Consider the following 16413-nt stretch of genomic DNA (forward strand, 5'->3'; position numbering starts at 1 on the left):
ATAACCCATTGCTGATTTATAAGAGAAACGGTAGTTTGTACGTCATTAATTAAACTCAAAGACATGCATATACTGCATAGATTCAGGTAGAACACTGATATAATTTGTTATAGATGTGTGTTTCTCTGTGTTTTGAAGCACAATAATTATTAACAGAAATAATATTTCTCTCAACCGCCTAACTCGCAGACCGAGTGTACGGGCTGACCGGTTACATCATTTGGCTCTACTCCGACTTAACGGGGCTTTTTGAATCCAGATGGTGTCTCTTGAACCTCAACGGTATCTCCCAACGAACCTACATGGTAAGTGCCTTCCCAGGAACCTAATGCAAGTCTGTCTCTATATCTAAATCAATCTTTTAACATGAACAGTGGCCTTGCGATAGCTCTGCCTATTATTCAATTGGAAAAATATTACGTATTGGTGTCGAGAACCACCCCTATTGGAAACTTTTCACCAGAAGTGTCAGATGTGATATCTTGTTTTTAACCCAGCATTAAATGTTTATAAATCATAGCTGATTTTATGTATCAAATTATCACTCATTTCAGTTTCTCTACGTGAGATATGCATTGTATATGAATATTAAATCAATAACTAGTCAGGATCATAATTAAGCTAAAAATTCTCATATTAGCCATAATCAATTTAATATCAATTGTCATAATCGTTGAAAATTAAGAGGCTTCTTCGTCTCATAAAACACTGTATTAAATATAAAGTCAATCGAATATTAACTTTAGCCTCTAAAGCGTGCACAAGATTTTTCAAAGTGATCATTGGCCAAAACTATGACAGTAGTTATCGGAAATAATATCAATTGCCATAATCGTTGAAAATTAAGAGGCTTTTTCGTCTCATAACCTTAAACACTGTATTAAATATAAAGTCAATCGGATATTAACTTTAGCCTCTAAAGCGTCCACAAGATTTTTCAAAGTGATCATTTGCCAAAACTTTGGCAGTAATTATCGGAAATCGTTGAAAATCAACAGGTTTCTTAGTCTCGTGACCTTAAACACTGTGTAAATCGTTGAAAATCGATAGGATTTTTCGTTTCATGACCTTAAACGTTGTGTCAATCGGATATTAACTTCAGCGTCTAAAGCATCCACAAGATATTTCAATGTGACCAAGGGCCATAACTCTGGCAGTAATTATCATAAATCGTTAAAAATCAATAGACCCCCTCGTTTCATGGGATGAAACAATATGTATAAATTTAAAGTCAATCGGATATTAACTTTAGTGTCTAGAGCGTGCACAAAATATTTCAAAGTGACCAAGGGCTATAACTCTGGCAGTAATTGGCAGAAATCGTTGAGGGCGACGACATTGTGGGTGTATAAAAATAAATACACAACGTGAGTCCTAAGAAGAGAATTAGAATAAAATATGAACTTGGATGATCTGTGGCAGGCGAGAATATGTTGGATATCGGACGTTGGCGATTGACGTTTTGCATATATATATATGCCCTGACCGACGACTGATCCTGCTCCAGTTATTAATTACGGAAATATAAAGGGCATATTACAAACAAATAGCAATAATGTGCTCTTTTACTTTATGCTAAAACCTAAGACCACGTTTCATTTTTTTTTTGACAATTTTATTGTTCGTGTATTGTTTAAGCAACAATAAAAGTTTATTTTACACAGAAGAGAAATCTAAGCTGTATCAAGATAGATGAAGAATCCGTAAAGGAAAGATAGGTTACCAGGCAACGAAACATACGCCCACAGCAACTAAATCGTCCGGGCAGTCAACAAGGGTTGTCGCATATTTTTACTTTTTTTCGGAAATGAAACATTTATAATACACTAAAATCTGATTAAGAGCAACAACTCACGAAGTATTTATCAGAAAACTATTAGAATTTGTTTGGTTTTTATAAAGTTCTGCCCCATGCTAACGTTTTGTATGCAAAGCTATTAATATCATGGATTTAACTGTTCAAGTCATAAAAATTCATTGAAAATCAATATACTTGTTCGTCTCAAGATCTTAAACTCTGTGTATCAATCTGAAGTCAATCGGATGATAACTTAAGGGCCATAACTCTGGCAGTAATTATCGGAAATCGCTGAAAATCAATAGGCTTCTTCGTCTCATGACCTTAAACACTGTGTATAAATTGAAAGTCAATCGGATATTAACTTTGGCCTCTAGAGCATCCACAAGATTTTTCAAAGTGATCAAGGGCCATAACTCTGGCAGCAAATATTGGAAATCGCTGAAAATCAATAGGCTTCTTCGTCTCATGACCTTAAACACTGTGTATAAATTTAATGTCAATCGGATGTTAACTTTAGCCTCTAGAGCATCCACAAGATTTTTTGAAGTGATCAAGGGCCATAACTCTGGCAGTAATTATCGGAAATCGTTGAAAATCAATAGGTTTCTTCGTCTCATGACTTTAAACACTGTGTATAAATTTAACGTCAATCGGATATTAACTTTGGTCATTAGAGCATCCACAAGATTTTTTGAAGTGATCAAGGGCCATAACTCTGGCAGTAATTATCGGAAATCGCTGAAAATCAATAGGCTTCTTCGTCTCATGACCTTAAACACTGTGTATAAATTTAAGGTCAATTGGATATTAACTTTGGCCTCTAGAGCGTCCACAAGATTTTTCAAAGTGATCAAGGGCCATAACTCTGGCAGTAATTATCGGAAATCGCTGAAAATCAATAGGCTTCTTCGTCTCAAGACCTTAAACACTGTGTATAAATTTAAAGTCAATCAGATATTAACTTTAGCCTCTAGAGCGTCCACAAGCAATTGTGGGCGCCGGACCGACGGACGGACGGACGGGGGCAACAACAATATACGACCACATTTCAATGTGGGCGTATAAAAATGATATTGCTGGTGGGAAAATTTTTAAACGAGTTAAAAACAAAAAGCAAGGCGTCTGTAAACTGAACAAGGTTTTATTTTTCAGGGAGCCACGATGGCAAAGTGGGTAAGATGCACTGGCGGAGAAAGTTCATTGGGATTTTCCGGGGTGGTCTCCCCTTGTCAGTAGTGCAGGACGGAGGGCCTGACAAAGACAGCTGTCAAGACGTTTGGATGGGACGAAAACCGAGGACCCGTATATGCATTGGTGTGTATATAAATGATGCCCAGTGGCGGATTAAGCGCCACCAAGGCCTGAGGCGGCAGTTGCTGGAGGGCCTATTTAAAATGGCGTGGGCCTAATTAATTTCGGGTCAGGGCCTATGTTGATTTCCGTTGGGCCTAAACCCAACCACCCTAACATTCATTGTCTATGCGTTTTTAAACGTATCAGACAAGTCTAAAAAAAATTTTTTTAAAAAATCTTTGGGCCTGAGGCTGCAGCCTCACTGATAATCCGCTACTGATGATGCCTTGGCAGTTGGCATATTCTCATAACCCGTTGTATGGCGTATGCATGTTTTCATTAGCCCAGTCGGAGCATAATAATATTTTATTTTATTTCATTTATTTTTCAGTGATAATCTGGATTGTGCAACATGACAGATTACCACAGATAAACATCATAAATTGGTCATGGGGGAATATTATAGCATATCCTTTCTATGTATCCGGCAGCAGATACTATAGGCCCCAAAGGTTTTTTTTAAAGATAGTAATTTTACTTGTTTGGATGTTACGAAAAGCCAAGTAGGCTGTAGCACCGTTGTCCAGGCAAAATTTTCCCCATAGCATGGCATATGACCGGCTGGTGCAGACAAGTGGAACCACATATTCCTGAAGGAATGGCCCGAGAAATCCCTCGAGTGGGTTTAGGTCTAATCAGACGAAACATTGCGAGGAGTGTGGTGGAACCATTGCATTTTATTGTTGGTCTGCCTTCTGATCTATGGTTTACTTGAATTGTGTGTATATACATATATTTATATATGCCCTTCTCCCCCTCAAATATCAATTAAAGAGACTTTGTCAAATAAAAAGATTGCACTTTTTTAAGAAAAGAAACTGCGACTAAGCCTACTGCATCAACTCCATTACAACATAAAAATAAAAAGACAAAGCAAACCAAAGTTATGATCCCATATTTTGTTTATTCTGGGCCCAGACCTGAGGTACAAGTAAATGATTTCAGTGATTCAATGACACATATTGGTTGAATGATGTCATATGATCACACTGTGCAACGTGATTGGTCCATACCCTAGAGATTTACAATTACCATGGTGATTATGAATGGAACTGAATGATTGTATATCAGATTTTCATGCAGTCAACATAAAACAAAATAAACATACACAACAGTTTTATAAGATTACATATTATGAATTATGCTTATAGCTTGTGAAAAATAAATAAAACTTATCGCCAACAGAAGGCCAGTGTAATGTGCCATTGCGACTAGAAGACAAACAAGGTGACGAAAATACACATAATGCAATGTACAAGCTTTTATAACAACAGAATTCTATTCTCAGATCTTACTATTGCTGAAAGAAAAACAAATTTCAAGACAGCATTTATTTATTGTTCTTTAAAAAAGCTTAAGAATGTGGATATTTCCTTAATATATAGGTATTGGGTTTTCTGACTGTATCCTTAATAGAACAAATAGGGCCTACTAACAGACATATGAGTAGATATTGTAATATCAGCTGAGCCCTGGAAGTGAGCCTAAAATAAACTTTAGACCTATTATCATAGTTTTTTTCTGAGTACATTGCACATGGCTTAACAATAAGACAACTGAACAAAAATGAGTTAGAATTTACTAAGGTGTAATATGCCCTTTAAAGCCCTGGTCAAAGAAGACTTGATAATCCTAGAGAAAACCAGATTCTAGACAGCATTTTACACCATCTTCATAGCTTTCCAAGCCTGGAAATAATGCATGAATCAAGCCTGGAAATAATGCAGACAAGCTTTGTCGGGCCTACCATTCTGGCCGGCAATTATTTGCCCTTTTTCTGGGTTGTTTGTCACTATTTCGAGGGCTGATGATGTATAATCATTAAGAAAATAGCATCTCGTTTATCTTGGAAACCAAATGTACAATAAATAGATTAAATCTACACATCTCCTTAATTCAAAGATAGATAGCCAGGTAATGAAACATACACATTTCAATGGGCATATAAATTTTGTTTCTGTGCCAATATTAAAGTAGCAGCTGCCCCTGGCAAATAAAAAATAAAATATTGTTCTGTTCTTTGCCCCTTTCTTATTCAATTTCCAAGATATCTAATAATATTGAACTATTGAGTAAGCACAATTTTACGATTATGTGCAATACCAATCTTCATTAGACTATAATTTATTGAGTATTATTATGACCTAAATTGGGGTAGGATTCTGAAATGTTAATATTACATCTTTGATTTTTAGATCAGTGAAAATTGGATTTAATTTGACTCTTTCAAATGTGTGTTAGCCAAAAACTGACCATCAAGTAAAGCCAAAATACAGTCAATTAATAATGAAAAGGTAATACAAGTATTATGGATTGCATGAATCAACTAGAAACTTCCAATTACAAATGACACATTATTAGAAAGAAAAAAGCATAGAATAAAAAAAAACAAGCAGACCAAAAATGAATTATAAAACATTAACAAATGAGCACTAACAAACACTTTCACATACATGTGATTAAATTTATAAATCCTCTTCTCTAAAATAGACTTTAAATTTGTTTTATTTTTAAATATCTACAATTACTTACAATAAAAGAAGAAAAAAATAAGATTATGCTTCGGGTTGTTTTCCTGATTTTAAGATCACCACAACACGTTGAATATTGTTTCATTAATCAATCAATTAGTATAATTAAAATTCAGGAAGACATTATTATTGATGAACATACAGTGGACAAACAGCCAATATAGGCAGGTTTAGAAACATCATCCTGAACGCCGCAGCAGACATTTGGGGGTTTCCCCTCATGAAGACCTCTGTACTGACTTTCCTTTTGTACAAATTCTTAGTGGAAAATACTGAGAGTGTTTTTTTCTATACAAAGAAACTTCAAGATTCCTTCTACCCCCATATGGCGTACAATACGATTTTCTTAATATGAAAATACCAGTGTACAGCTCTGTAACTTCAGGCAACATCTCTTAACCTGCCTACAATTAGCCGACAGATTCTATATTTAATTACATGTATAATATCATAGCTACTAGTAAATGATCAAATTTCTAAACATTATATGGAACAGCTACATTAAGGTCCTTTAATTAACTAAATATATTTCAGTTTTCATCCTACTGCCATGTTCATCAGATCGACAGATGCTCATCAGATCGACACATGTCATTATCAAGGTATATATGTATTATCTTTTATTGCAAAATGTGGGTACACCTGCATGTACCTATACTCTGGGGTTTTCCTATGCCAAATTGACATTTGACTAGTAGCTATTTCACAAACAAACTTCTAAAATAACATTTAAAAGTTATAATACATGGTGAACACACACAAGCATGATATTATATTCAATATCTAACACAACAAGTATAGAAAATTCACACACTTATAGACTGGCTAGAATTAATGTATAATTTATTACCTAGTTTACCTGAAGGAGAACTTGATGATTAAGATCCTATAAGAATTGTGGAGGAAAAAACCAACACATACATAAAGACTTTATTGTGATTAGACTGCATAGAATAAAGGGAGATATTATCCAAATTGTTCAATATATAGTCTGTTTTGATATGACTAAAACACAAAATGTGAATATCGCCATCTTGGCAATATCTGGGTTTTTTTTATGGACACCCATTATACTAACAAGTATATGTAGGTTGACGCTAAAAAATGTTTTATTTTAAATGCATGTTGATGAGAATGATGTATCTTTGTGAGATAAAATAAAAATTTTAAAACTGATTTTGGCAACACAAATATAACATGAAGTACAACCTATCTATATATATATATATAATATATATATATAAAGATATTACTATATATAATAAAACTGGATTGTTTCAATGAGCACTATCTTTATAAATCTATTTTAAAAATTCATTTTTTTTTCAAAGAACACTTTGCATTTAAAAAATCTTAAGTTTATTGTGTTGAGTGTGAAGTCAGCATACACCTTTAATGAAGTGTACCTATAAATGAATATATTATTAAAAATATTCTGAAAGCACAACCTAATGTACAATTATATCAGTTATTACAATCCTTTCTAATATTAGTGGTATATTATGATTATTATTTAATAATGTTTTTCTCCTTGTCAGGTATCTATAAAATAAAACAATAAAAATACATGTGATTAATAAATCAATGTAAAAATTTATAGTTACAGTTCATTGAGCTAAGTTTTAGACCCAAGCACAAATAGTATATGACAAAATTAAAATACATAATCTACCAAATAATTTTTTGAAATATTCCTAAAAATTCTAGATTCCATCAACTGGTACATAGCAACAGTACCCATACAACTTTATTTATAATAATAAATCAAAGATATACTATTTATAGCTCAAAATATAATGGGTTTTTTGGCGCATTTCCTTGAAAAATAAAATGTCATTGGTGTATTATGTAATGCATGATGCTTGTTTTCTTGCTACTCACTAGGAAAAAAAATGTTCAATTTCTCAATTTCACCATTTTTAGTTAGGATTTTACAGCCCCTTCCCCAAAAAGAAATTTAGTCAGGTTATATATATATAATGAAATAAAATGTAATCTTCATCTCGAGCCCCTATGAATGATGTGAATCTGAACTGTTGTATTTACTAATTTGCTGAGACTGAATGCCCTCAATTGTTTAAAGTGAAGTTGGCCTCGAATACACACAAAAACAGGTGAAAGATTTATCTACCAGCCAGAAAAATAAACTCCATAACAAATCTAACAAAAAGTTTTTGATTAAAGTAATATGTATACAAAAACAAAACGAATGAATATGAGACAAAGTGATGTCAGTAATACCAGACATGGGACAACATTATAAAATATAGCTAAGATGAGTAACCGGGTCATTTGACAGTCAAGTTTAAAAAATGTTCTGTTCATGCAAGACTAAAAATATGAGATGTTAATTCTATCTGATCACTTAAAACTACAAATATTTGATGTATTTTCTATCTGTTCATTTGAAATTAAAAATATGAGATATCCATTCTATCTGTTCATGTGAAAATAAAAATATGAGATATTCATTCTATCTGTTCATGAGAAAATAAAATATGAGATATTTGTTTGAAACTAAGAATGTGTGATATTAATTCTATCTGTTTGTTTGAAACTAAAAATATGAGATGAAAAATCTGTTCATTTGAAAATAAAAATAATTGTAATGCTTGACCCAGGACCATAAAAAATTTTCTTTTCTCAACTTGAGAGTACTTGAGTTGAATCTGCTTCTTAATAGCACTACCTATTGTCAGTGGATTAGGTTCACCTTTTTAACATATATTTTGATTTCTGGAAGGGGTGTGCCTAATGTATAATGTATACATGCAAAAAACAATTACAAATAGCATCAATATTGTACATTTTACAGATTAGATAAACATAATCCAAATATATAACACTGAAGATATTTTATTTAGTCATAAGGTTGAATAACAAATTCTTGTCATTCTTATGTCGTATTAAGAAAAAAAGAAAGATGTATGGCCATGGGCCCCGTTCTTTTGGACTTAAATGTAAACAAGATAATGTAATAAAGTGTATAATCATAATCATTGCAGAATATTTTCATTGTGCCAAGAAACATTAAAATGCTTACAACATCAAAGTGATATAGATCTCTGAGCAAAATACTAAAGTGTTAAAATTCCTCTTAAAATGAAATACAAGCATTGATTTCTAATTACCTTTAACAAGAAGTTGCACCAAACCAAAAAACACCCTCTAAAAATAATAGAATCTTCGCAGGCCATTACTGTATACACCAAGTGCATAGTTCTAGAGGAGGTCATTTTAACTAAAAAGGGGTGTTTTTTTAATCTTTGATATTCCAAACTTTACTTAGTCTACAAAGAATACAGTAATCAATTTGCATGTCTTCATTTGCTCAAAACTATGGATATTTAATTCAATTAATATATCAGCTGTATGAATAAGAATTAGAGAAAAACACATCATATTATCAATACTGAACCTTTTGAATATGTCAATGGTTCTTTATAGACCTTCGTACATTTACTGATTTCTTAAAGAATTGTTGCCAACTCTTAATCAGTCATTAATATCTAACTGAAGAATAACGAATTTCACCTTGAACAATGAATGAAAAAAGGTCTTAAATCTATGATCGATTATACAATAAATAATATTACAATATGCTAAAGCACAGAACAACATCAAACTATGTACAACTTTTGATTTCTAATAAAAAATGACATAAAAATAAACATTATACTATTTGGCCCCGATAACGGAGCCGACTTTGGTTTCAAATTTATCTACCGGTATTTATTTATAAAGTGACAGGTGCCAATCACCATGTCCATCTATACACTATGAAAAGTGTATTAAACATTTCATATTCTCTAAACGATAAACATTCTAAAGTTCAAAAGTTCATCCATCTAATAATTATACGCTCTTCATACAAACTCCATTTTGTGTAAATATTTCAAAACTTCGAGCAAAAAATCATTTTTAAAGACAATCAATAATATATATGTAAATGTTAAAACAACAATACCATAATTAGCACTATAAATTGACAAAATATAAATTTGTCATAACCTCTGAGTTCCTGATAAAACAAACCCTGTATCTTTGGGGGACAAAAATATTTTGCTTCAACGCTAAAATACTATTCACAATGTTGTACCATGTTCTGTTTTTTTGTTCGTATTGTTTATTTTGAGATTCTTTTTCACTTTACACGACTGCCGACGATGGCACGGGTAATGGCATCTCTTGAGAAACACGAGGTAAGGAAAAACAGCCCATATCTTCGACCATTTCGTCCGCTGGGTTATCGGTTTCATCCTCTTCTCTTTCATTAGACACAGTTTCACTTCGATTGACCTTTTTCGATAATGTGTTACTATCCACTGCTAGATCTAATACTCCATTTGTCGTGGTTTTAGGTTTATTGAACAAAACATCCTCGCCATCTTCTAATTCTTCGTCTCGTTCCACTGGATGATCAAATGTTCTGTCTCGCTCTAGAGATTGATCAATCTCTCTCTCAACTTCAGTTTCCATGTAGTCTGATTGGTCTAAATCATCATCCTCTGTTTCTTGTTTTATTGCTCGCATCATGAGTTCCTCTTCTCTGAAATACATAGTGTGGTTTATCAATAAAAGTTGATTTGTCAACTTCTGGTCAGATAGAGAGAAATGGGGTATAACATCCACTCAACCACAAACTAGATCATTTTGGGACTAACATATGGTTTAATTTTATTTCAATAAATTGCTAGCACGTAGGGGTCTTTCGCGCATGCATTAACCATTCGGCCACACCCCCTCCCCTCCCATTTCTGGTCAGTCGTAGGCCTACTACTGATGAGCCATCATGGTTAAAACTTGCCAGAAGACCTTGGCATTTACCATAATCCCAAATCAAGACCTCAAGCATAATAGCATGTTTACATCTTATGTTTAGGTTTGAGGTGGTGCAGGACGGAGGGAATGGAAAGGAACAGTTTCTAGATGATAAACCGAGGCCCGGTGCACGTGTCTTCATTAGCCCAGTCAGTGCAGAAAGGTAAAACGTTATAACCCTATTTCATGTTTAGGTTTTACTTACAAAATCACACCAAGTGATAAAGTTCCGATCATCAAGACTATATATAGTGATAACACCCACAAGGTTGGACAGGCGACCCTACTCCTTGTCACGTACAACCGGGGAATCGAAACCCTGCCAGTTGACTCAATGACAGACCGTATGATACAGCACCATTCAGCCATCTACCCCCCCCCCCCCCCCCGCCTGTAATACTAATAACCACAGGGTTATGAGAAAAACTAATGCAATCAGTGACACAAGTTGTCTTACCTGTGATAAAAATCAATAGGTTATGCAAAGAAAGGCTGAAAATTTATTGATTTATTTTATATCAATTTCTTGCTAATATAAAACTTTACTATTACATGTACCTGTAAAGTTCATCATGTCCACCATTAGAGTTACTCTTCATTGATAAATCTTCAGCACTGTCTTGGCCTACATTATTGGATCCCATTAAACCTAAACTTGACTCTCCTAGAGCAGCCTGAAAATAAACAATTACATTCTCTTCAACAGTGATCTTGTCCTATATGCCCCATTAATTTATGACTCCATGATGTGTTCTATTTCCTAATTTCATGGCCCAATAATTTTATGGTCTACAATTCAAGCTAATAAAGTAGGTCAACTTTCAAGACTTTATTTGGCATTTAACCAAAGGTTTGTTAATTCAACTCGATGAAATTTCCCTCTTAGCTTAAATTTATGTTAATATAAAACAATGTGGTTTATCAAATTCTATAAAGATATATATTAAACTTCTATTTAAATTAATTTAAATGGGGAATTAACCAGAAAGTGATTTTCTAACAGTGAAACCTATGTGTATATATATTGAAAGAATAGTAGTGAATAAGTGCTATCAAATAAACTATCATAATAAATTAAGCTTATACAGTAGATGTCTAAAGTCTAACCTATGTTAAATAAATGTGCACAGTGGCGAAGCTGATCAATATTATAACCATTCACCCAAGTTACTTAAACTCCACATAAACATCCCAATGCTATATGCACCACACCAGACAAATCCAAGACTAACATAACATCACACTATAAGTAGATTCCCTTAGGCAAGTCATAACATCCCCAGTTTATTGTGACAATGGATCAGGGTAAAATACTCAGTGAAAGCGGACTTTAAACCTCATGAAGGAAAGAACAAATTTGTTTAAACAGAAAACCCTCATATTTTACTAAACAACCTTATCTTATAATCTCCAATTGTATGAAATTGCATCCAACTTCTATACTATTTGTTTAAATTATACTACAGCCGTGTTGTGAAAAGCACTACCAGAGTTTATATACAAGTCATATTTATACTCGACACATCTTACACAATACAGGAAAAGACTGGGTAGCTTTAGGCCATCAGACTAATAGGTTTACTTGACCCACCCCCACCCCCACCCTCCCCTCATTGTCCTGAAAAATATGTGACATGGCTTGAAAACGAAACTAGATTGAATAAACCTGTCCGCACCTCCCTCATAGATCATTTATCTCCTTGAATTTAGATCATTATATTTTTCTATGTTTTTTCCACCAATCTTGGCCGATGGGCCCCTGATCCTACATTAACAGAACATTACTCAGATGGTTCTTTTCCATATTGAACTTCAAAAATATTTCTGTGAGGTTGTGCCTTCAACTCTCCCTCATTGTAAATTCCAATAATTTTTTTTTTAGATTTTTTGTCCACCTCCTTTCAGAAATCCACTGCCTACAAACCACCATACATACCAGTAAATGTACCAAAAATCAAACACGTTTATGTGATTTTCTACCAATGCCATCTAATGTGATTTTATCCTGTCACCATTGGATCTAAATACATACAGAAAGCAGATCAAGCCAAACTGGAAGCAAACAGTTAGAACTGATTTCCCTACAATACCTCCATCAATCTGGATATATCCCCGAGTGGACCATGCAACTCATGCTGATGATAACGTACCCTGAGAGATGCATTCAAACTTTCATTAAACGAGGTTGTTTCTGCATACGATGGACTCTTCATGTTTCTGAAAAGGTAAATGAAAAAAGAAATATAGAATGATAAAATTCAGTGTGATGTATCAGTATGGTATATAATTAGCAAATAAGTGTTACATATATACATCAAAACATGTACTGTTAACAGCGAATTTGATATCAATGTAGCAAAGAAATTAGTACAAAATGAAAGAATAAAGATGGACCAAATATTGTTACATACATTAACTATTAATGATGGACAGAAGTGGGTGCCAAACCATAATTAGTCATAGTTTAACAACATTCTGTAAAACACAGATTGATGCAATCAATGAGTCAATTTGTTTAATATTTCCAAAATATTTTGCAATACCACAAACATAAAATTTAATATCATGCAAAATATTTCAAACTTTCAAGTTTTTAAGACAATATCAAACAGCCCTCAAAATTGATCTCCTTAATGATAATATTTATTTTCTGGAATAAACATTTCTAATGTCAACATTTATTGTAGGGGCTGATGTATAAATTTAGCCTTTCTTCATTGTAAAACGTATTTAAGGGATCTGTTAAACTCAATATTCAAATGTAGAAAAACCTAATGTGTGTCGCTGAGTTAGTGGAAAGACTAAAATGAACCATTTAATGTAAATACATTAGCATACTCTTAACATTAAATGATGGTACAAAGTTACATCATGTTTTAAACTGAACTGCCAGAGAATTAAAGATACATTATGGGAGATTTTTACAGAGAATTGGCCATTCTTGCTATAACAGTTCAAAAGTAGATGATGAAAGAAGAATATTTTGAAAATTTCAGTCAAATTACTTTATTCTGAACATAGTTATCATCGTTGTAATATTTAACTAGAAATGGTAGTGAAATGTGCCTTCACCGTGGCTGATTGTTTGATTGACAGGCGTTAACTCCACCTACATATCTCGATTATCAAGTAAAGTTTTCAATGGCATGCGGAAACGCTCTACAGCGGCCTCGCTAAGTACACTCTATCATTTAGCCTCGATCTAACTGACGTATTCTCATCAGGATGCGCCATATTTGAATTAATTGATAAGTGAAATCCTATTTAAATCCAAGCTGTAGCCGAGCCATCCGTGGGTCTACAGAGTTGATTTTGGGCTTGTTGTTTAAATAAAGATCTAATTTATAATTTCTATAACATCTGAAGCCTAAATTAAGACTTGCAATAATCAGATTTTGCTCTTGCATAATGTATGTTTAAATAAAAATTGTTAATGTCTATGATTGTCATCAAAGGGATTGCACATTTCAATATTGTGAAGGTCAATTCTCTAAAATATCAGTCCAGAAATGGTTTTATTTTTTTCAGTATTTACCAAGATATGGTGAATTGAAAATTTGTCAACAGTCAAAACAATCCTTGCTCAAATATCTTGATGGGCTCTTATCAATCCAATTCAATCCAAATCGGGAGATTATCTACCGTTGATATTTTTAAATTTGTTTTCTTAATGAAATGTTTAATAATCAATTTGAGTACATTTAAGCAGGGAATAAGCTGTCAAAAATTAGATATTGTTCATAAAATGAAGATCGATGACTTTAACATTAAAAAAAAAGAACAAAAGGTGCAGCCACACATCAGATTAAAGGGAATCTTTAATCAACACAGATTTGGCAGTAATTTTAAATCGATCACTTTACTTTCATCATAATAAATTAAATGTTGTTCTCATCAACAAAGCTCATTTATCAGAAGCTTATGTTCAATTGTACCATCCCGCCTTCATTAGCCCAGTCAATGCAGAAATGTACGAATTAAATCCCATTACATTTCAATTCCACAGGTCCTTTTGGAGAAAAATATATTCTTCCTGAACAAAAATACAGGTGTGTAAAAAAAAGGTTCCCTTTAATGTTTACCAAATTAATCCTAGATAATTTTATATATTTCTACATACTCTGTCTACAGGACTGGAACTACCAATTATATTTGTTTCACAGCTAAACAAAGAGAAAGGGTGCTTACTGTGCAAGGCAGTCCGAATCATGATATTTTCTCGGTCTCCCTCGAGTCAAGTGACGTCGCCTTATAAATTCGTAATCATCCACCAGCCAAAACGAGCCGAAATCATCTTCATATCTTACAAAGCATTTATGCAGGGATAAGTTGGTGCGTATTGCATTCTGTGTGCAGCAATAAGACAGGATAGATAGAGAGGTTATAACCTTTTGTTAGCAGCAAAAAACACAACAGTTTCTGTGCTTTTTCATCTAGCCTTCCATCTTTATTACTTAACCATCAATTTGTATTTAAAACTTTCATTACCAATATATCATTTATAAAACTACTTTTTGTCAATCATCAAATACATTGATCTACTTTCACTTAATATCAAAGATGGAATCAGACATTTTGATTCAAATCATATTAAATAGAACTATGTCAATGTTTAATATTTTATAATTTGGGATAAATCTGTACAGAAATTTCAGATGAAAAGATGAAATCAAAAAACACAGAAAGAGAAAGAAAACAGAGTAAGTAAGTCTGCTGAAAAACAAAAGCAGATAATTTTAAGTGATATTCTAGAGAACTAAACATACCCGCTCATTTTTTGAGGTCTCCTCCGGTAAAACTCAATTTCATCCACCGTCCACACGGCTCCTTTTACGTTCTCAACTCGCATAAAACATTTGTGAAGACTAAGGTTGTGCCTTACAGCATTCTGCACAGAAACATATAAAAATTCAACTTGTTTAAAACTACAATCAAATCATCTACAAATGAAAATCTGAGATTGCTCTCAGGTAAAATAAAGGGATAAAACTAAATGATTCTCTCTTTCTCTATAAAATACATTCAATTCTATCTGTTATATATATATAATATACATATAGATATCTCTATTCAACTATTTGAGACTAAAGACAGCCAAACATTAATACTATATAAATAGTAGCTAACAAACTCCTTCACATGAATCGAAAAAATTGGGGCAAGTAGAAAGCTGATTAAATCAGTCATATCAAGTATAAATTCCAAACTGTATTGAATGGACCAACAATTTTTAAAGGGATACTTTTTATATATATTTATATATACCGGTACATATATAATCTGCCTCTTAATTTATGTGATTTTTAGAAAAGCTGAAGGCAAATGTTTATGACTGTGCTTGGAAAATTTTGAGGATAATCTACAATCCACAAGGTTATAATCAACATCATTTGATTTCATGAACTATTCATATTTCCTAGTAGTGGTACCATTTTGTAATGAATCGATAAGCAGAGACAGCTAAAAGTTTGGATTATATAATACACTGGATTCCAGCAAAGTTTTGGAGGACCTCAGACTACAAGGAGTTTGTCAGTTTGTTTCCAGTACTAAATCTATTAGCATACTACGATTGGCTTTTCTATAATAACGGTTAAACTGCAGCATTGTCAGATTCAATATATGTCCTGGCAAAAATTCACTATTCCAGTCTTTTCAGGGTTGAAATCTTTGGATAATGGACGATCAGATTTGATAAACAGGTCTGTCAACATTTTAGAGAAAACCAAAAGGTGGCAATTATGCACAGGTTTCAATTCTTAATATTGAATGCTCATTTGAAATTTAATTATATTTACGAAGTAAAAATCTAATAATTTTGTTTAGCAAACTCTAGGTAAAATTATTATATCTTATTCATTTACTTAATGATAAGCATAAAAGATGCATTATGTAGGAACTAAATTT

General features: G+C 32.9%; 1 protein-coding gene across 5 annotated transcripts in view; it reads right to left on the reverse strand.

Annotated features, from left to right (window-relative positions):
* Nucleotides 1–4038: 4038 nt before the first annotated feature.
* The window catches only part of LOC126827433 (forkhead box protein P1), a 64209-nt gene continuing 51834 nt past the window's right edge, over nucleotides 4039–16413 (reverse strand). For 3 of the 5 annotated variants that reach the window (XM_050556744.1, XM_050556743.1, XM_050556746.2), the window contains 4 exons: nucleotides 15273–15394; nucleotides 12597–12723; nucleotides 11065–11180; nucleotides 4039–10234 (listed from right to left, as the gene is read on the reverse strand). In XM_050556744.1, coding sequence (XP_050412701.1) covers nucleotides 9835–10234; nucleotides 11065–11180; nucleotides 12597–12723; nucleotides 15273–15394 — 765 coding nt within the window. In that variant the 3' untranslated portion in view covers nucleotides 4039–9834. The remainder of the gene's footprint in view (nucleotides 10235–11064; nucleotides 11181–12596; nucleotides 12724–15272; nucleotides 15395–16413) is intronic. The other 2 variants (XM_050556748.1, XM_050556745.1) reach the window with 1 other exon arrangement.

Source organism: Patella vulgata, chromosome 7 (genome assembly GCF_932274485.2).
Source record: "Patella vulgata chromosome 7, xgPatVulg1.2, whole genome shotgun sequence".
In the NCBI taxonomy this organism is placed as follows: Eukaryota; Metazoa; Mollusca; class Gastropoda; family Patellidae; genus Patella; species Patella vulgata.